The sequence below is a fragment of the Dendrobium catenatum genome, unplaced genomic scaffold (assembly GCF_001605985.2).
Source record: "Dendrobium catenatum unplaced genomic scaffold, ASM160598v2 fragScaff_scaffold_621, whole genome shotgun sequence".
Lineage (NCBI taxonomy): Eukaryota > Viridiplantae > Streptophyta > Magnoliopsida > Asparagales > Orchidaceae > Dendrobium > Dendrobium catenatum.
The window spans coordinates 29,732,120-29,737,800 of NW_021319083.1; the positions used below are offsets into that span (position 1 = coordinate 29,732,120).

The following is a 5,681-nucleotide window of genomic DNA, read 5'->3' on the forward strand; positions in this document are numbered from 1 at the left end:
ATTATTAATTTAGATACTAATTAATTTTATTTATTAAAAAAATTAAAGTCCATTAATTTTATAAGAAATGAATAATTATAAATCCATCTTCATATATAATTTATATGAGACAATTATTATCATACCTGAAAAGGACTATAAGCACCATTGCTTAGTCAAAATTTATAATAGTTATGTCTTTGATATTATCCCAAATGGACAAAAATAATTTATCATTTAAGGCTTCATTGAAACAAATTGACAAAACAAGAAGAATCTTTTATAGTATCAAAATTGTTCGAAAATGATTTCTTTTATATATATATATAAATATATATGAGATTTTTCTCATTATCATTTCCTATCATTTTATAAAATCTTAAAACTCAAAACAATATTATTTATTATGATTTTCTACGGAAGAATTATATAGAATGAATTTTGTTAATCTTGTAATGATTTGATTATTAATAAGACATGTAAGAAACAGAGATGGACAAATGAAAATGCCCAATTAAAAAGTTTGAACTTACAGATATACTTTATCAAATAAATTTATTCAACATGTAGGATCACGACAAATCATAATTATAATTACTGGGAAAGATACTAAAATTTATTTTATTTTGTCTATCCACTAGAGTGCATGCAGGTACTTCTTCATCGAGAGTGGAATAGCATTATTTGTCGCGTTACTCATCAACATTGCTGTTGTTTCTGTTTCGGGAACTGTATGTTATGCTAATAATCTCTCTTCAGAAGAAGCTAATCAATGTGGAAACCTAACCCTAGACTCTGCTTCCTTCTTACTCAAGGTTGAAACCCTTTTCTATATCTCTTTTGTTTTTCTCTTAGACTTCGTTTGGAAAGGCTTTACTACCACTTCTTGAAACAACTTTTTAGTATAAAAATTAAATTTTTTGTATTAAAAAAATGTTTTAAGAAGCAGTTAAAAAATTATCCCAAACAATGACTTAGGCTTCGTTTGGGACGGCTTTTTTATTGCTTTCTAAAAATGAGTTTTAGTACAAAAATAAAAAAAATTGTACTAAAACTTCGTTTTAGAAAGCAATAAAAAAACCGTCCCAAACGAAGTCTTAATCTAGAAATTTTATCACTAAACATAAAACAAAGTTGCTATGCATTTATTATTTACTGTATGTCTTAGGATCATAAAGGAAGCTAACTTTTGTTATTTGGTTAACCCAGTCAAATATCCTAAAAAATATTAGGATTCATTTTTATTTTTTCTTTTATATTATAATTTTTTTCAAATAAATTGAAAATTTTTTTCGTTTCTTTTATTTTTATTTAGGAATTTTTACGTACATAACACCTACAATCTATTTTTCCTTCTATTCTACCACTCCATTGAAACGATGAGATACTTGTATTCACTATGAAAGGATACCATTTAAAAGAAAGACAGTCGTTGATAGTGATTTTTGACGGAATGTTTGAACGGAATGTTAGAATTGATTAATAAAGATGTATTCAGTGTTATATATATTAATAAATATAGAAGTTGAGGTGTTAAATATATATATTTTCAATAGTTTTAGATATTATGTATGTAAAAATTCATTTTATTTATTATATAATAGATTACATAAGTAGATTTATTTTTTTTGTAATTTAGATGGAAGTAGTGGCCCCAAAGCTCAAAATGTTGGTGCACGGGAGGCATCAACAGTGGTTGTTCAGTGGTGAAGGACGATAAATTTTGTGGTAATGAGTGAGGCTGATTTTGTATGCATACATAACTGAATAAAATATCTAAAATATTTAAATTTATTTTAGATATTTCTTGATATAAATTGATCTGTGTAAAAATAAAAATGAAACTCCAAAAGAAAATAAAACACTAAGATTTTCAAAATTTTAAAAGAAAAAAAAACCTCTTAGTTAGAATTAGTGACCCGATTATTACTTTAAATTAAATTTGGAGTCTATTTTACATACATTTTCAAACTTTATTTTAGGGAATTAGGGTTTGTTTGGTAAGGCTTAAGTTTGTCGTAAATATTAAAAGTTATTGTAAGAAATGTACTTTTTTTTTAAAAGCTGCTATTAAAAAAACTTCCTATACAAAAATTTATTGAAAAATAATCATAAAATAGTAGCCAAATAAAATTTTTAACTATAATACAAAAAATAAAATAATAAGAGTGTTGTCCAAATTGATTCTTAATTCACAATTTTAGCATTCGAAATCTCTCTTCACTAATCAAAATTCAAACACATTAATGCTCCAGGCTTTATTAAATTCCTTGGTAGTTAAATTTTTATTAATATTTATAAAGCCTGGAAAAATTCAATTATTGTATTAGATTGAATGAAAAAGTAAAATTGATAGCTACAAATTAATTTAATTTTTTCAAGGAATTCCAAACAAATATCTCGCTTTTAATTTTGTTAATATTAGAAATTATGAAAACTATTTTATTTTATTCCATCTACAGAACGTATTAGGAAAATCAAGCTCCATTGTCTATGCAATCGCTTTACTAGCTTCGGGCCAAAGCTCGGCCATAACTGGAACATACGCTGGGCAGTACATCATGCAGGTAATTAACTAAAAATAATTTCCCCCAACTACGCTGACTTTCTTTAGATTATTTTACTGTTGCAGTAATGATAAAATAGAAAACTGTTTTATAATATTTCCATCCATCTACTTCTGGAAGCAATTAGACATTTTAAACAAGTTTTAAAAATTAAATAAATTATATAATATTAATAGCTTTAAATTTTTTAGTAAGGTTTTCTCTGAAATAAAAAAGTATATATTTTATACATTAAAGAATATATGAAAGTAACATTTTCAAAATATACTTCCAATTTACAGTTAACTAGGCAAATGATATCTAAACTAGAATAAAGAAACTTTATATTCGTTTGGGACAACTTTTTCATTACTTACTAAAACAATTTTTTAGTATCAAAAATGTCTTATTCAATTTTTTTTTTAAATAAAACACTGTTTTAGACTTTATTTGGGACAACTTTCTTACAACTTCTTGATGCAGCTTTAAAAAATTTTAATTTTTGTAATAAAAAACTGCTTCAAGAAGCAGTAAGAAAGCCGTCCCAAATAAAACAACAAAAAACATTAAGAAATTTATTCCAAATGAACTCTAAGACTTCCTTTGGGATAACTTTCTAACTATTTTTTAAAACAATTTTTCAGTTTAAAATTTTTAGTTTCAGCACTAAAAAAATTATTTAAACAACAGTAAAAAAAAAGTCATCCAAAATGAATCCTAACTATTCTCCAAGTTTCAGTATTAATTAGTAATCGGGCAGATCTATATGTAGCAAGGATTATTAGAAAATATTGTTGTATTTTTAATATATCAAATTTAATTTCTATATTTTATATTCAATCACTTGTTATTACAAAAATTTCACATCCGCCTGACAGAAAGAATAATAGATTTATTAATTAAGAAAATAAGAAAAGGTGAAATATGCAGGGATTTTTGGACTTGAAAATGAAGAGGTGGCTGAGAAATCTCATGACGCGATCAATCGCCATAACTCCCAGCCTTATCGTCTCCATCATCGGTGGATCCTCCGGTGCGGGAAGATTAATCATTATTGCATCAGTAAGTACTTCTCTCATTTATATCAAATAGCTAAAATCAAATAAGCATTAACTGCAATTAATTAATTTGTGTCCTGCAGATGATACTGTCGTTCGAGTTGCCATTTTCTCTAATTCCTCTTCTCAAATTTAGCAGCAGCCGAACCAAAATGGGCCCGCACAAGAACTCCATCTACGTTAGTATTTTTAATCATTTCCTCATTCTTTCGACAAGACGTCTACGATGCTCATATTTACATGAAATTATTGCAGATCATTATTGCATCGTGGATCCTCGGTTCAGGCATCATTGGCATCAACATATATTACTTAAGCACTGGCTTCGTTGGTTGGATTATCCATAGCAGTTTACCAAAGGCTGCTACTGTATTCATTGGAATGCTTGTGTTCCCTCTAATGGCTGCCTATATTGTTTCTGTTATTTATTTAGTTTTCAGGAAAGATAAGACGATCACTTTTATAGATACTTCAAACACCACTGAAATTCAACTGGAGAAGGGTATGACTCACTCGAATCGCGACAGAGAGAATGAAGCTGTGCCTTATAGAGAAGATCTTGCTGATATCCCTCTTCCAGAATAAGGATAAAAGCACAATGTGAGGAAGAAGAAAGCAAAATCATGATGTTATGTGTTTTTATTTCACATGCTTTAGATAAGGAGTTTATGTTTTGGTATTCGTGTACTCTGCTAGATGTTTGTACTAAAGTATTGTACTGTGTATCTAATGGAGAAAATTTGTAGTAATGATAATGAAAGTAATAATAATATTGCAATCATTTTGTCCATGCAATATTTGGATTTTTGTGGTTCAATTTTATAATATTTTGCATTTGGTGTCATCATCTTTTGCAAGCAATCACTCTGAACAATCTTCGCAGCCATAGAAATGCAAACTAAGCAACGAATCACAACGCTTGATAAAAAATAGAGCCTATCACGACGGATAAAGTCTAAGGCTTTATTTAAGATGACTTTTTTATTGCTTCTTAAAGTAGCTTTCTAGTAAAAAATATTGTACTAGAAAGCTACTTTAAGAATAAACTAAAAGCCATCCCAAACAAAACCTAAGTATATTAGTAATTACATTTATGTAATCATGAGATAGACAGTTTAAGTTCTCTCGTATATATTTTCATACACTGTATCACTAAAGAGTGGTATATATGAATGGAAATACATCAATCAAGTTTCTTCTTCTCTGTTTTCTTAAATTCATTTCTACAATGCTATGAGGTAGTTGTTGTTTGTCTTCGGAATGGTATTCGAGCTCCTTGACAGATTCTTCAATTTCTTTTATCAAAGACATTTGACATTCGTGTGATACTTTATGTTAGTTCTAGTTGCTGCTATTCTCTGGAGCATGGCAGATTTCCATATACATCTATGTTCTCTCCATTACTAGAAGGAAAGTAAAACCACACAATGAAACATATAAGAAATTTAAAATTACAGCAAAAAGAAAAGAGCACTGCGATTGAAAGTTGGAAAACCCGAAACCTGGAAAAAGCCACAGAGTCACACCACAATAAGAAATACACTATGAACTTTAGAAGAAATAGTACAAATCTATCTTCTCTCTAGCATCATTCTTACACAAGAATAAACCAAGAGATACATAATAACCACAAAGTGAAGAAACCCTTAATGATAAATGAGAAAGAAAACAATTATGTCTGCCTCGTAGCCCCGCTGTGCCAAGTTGGATCGTCGCAATGCTCAATTCTCTGTCTCATCTCTGTATGACAACACCGCAGCGCTGGAGTATAGTGCTCCATAGCGCCCCTTAGCAGGGTCTCCACATTGAGGTTTGGAGTACCGCAACACTCTGCCCTCTTTCTTTTTCTACACAACTATATAGTGTCGGGATGCTCGGGTATATAGCATCAGGATACTCGAGTACATAGTGCTAGGGCGCTGTATAAAAATAAAATTCAATAGAGGGAGAACCCACTACAAACCTTAGCCAGCCCGACAAACTAAATTGAGGTTCGATTCAATAGTACCCAATTAATTGACTAAATAAGATTATTGCATATAAAATTAACAATCTCCCACTTGAAAATTGATTTCTATCAATTATCTTCTTCCGATTT

At 29.1% G+C, this 5,681-nt stretch overlaps 1 protein-coding gene across 2 annotated transcripts in view; it reads left to right on the top strand.

Moving 5' to 3' along the window:
• The window catches only part of LOC110108003 (metal transporter Nramp5), an 11,073-nt gene extending 6,695 nt beyond the window's left edge, over positions 1-4,378 (top strand). For both annotated transcript variants that reach the window (XM_028695294.1, XM_020838585.2), the window contains 4 exons: positions 2,442-2,546; positions 3,456-3,587; positions 3,667-3,762; positions 3,839-4,378. In XM_028695294.1, the coding sequence (XP_028551127.1) occupies positions 2,442-2,546; positions 3,456-3,587; positions 3,667-3,762; positions 3,839-4,168 (663 nt within the window). In that variant the 3' untranslated portion in view covers positions 4,169-4,378. The remainder of the gene's footprint in view (positions 1-2,441; positions 2,547-3,455; positions 3,588-3,666; positions 3,763-3,838) is intronic.
• The last annotated feature ends 1,303 nt before the right edge of the window (positions 4,379-5,681 follow it).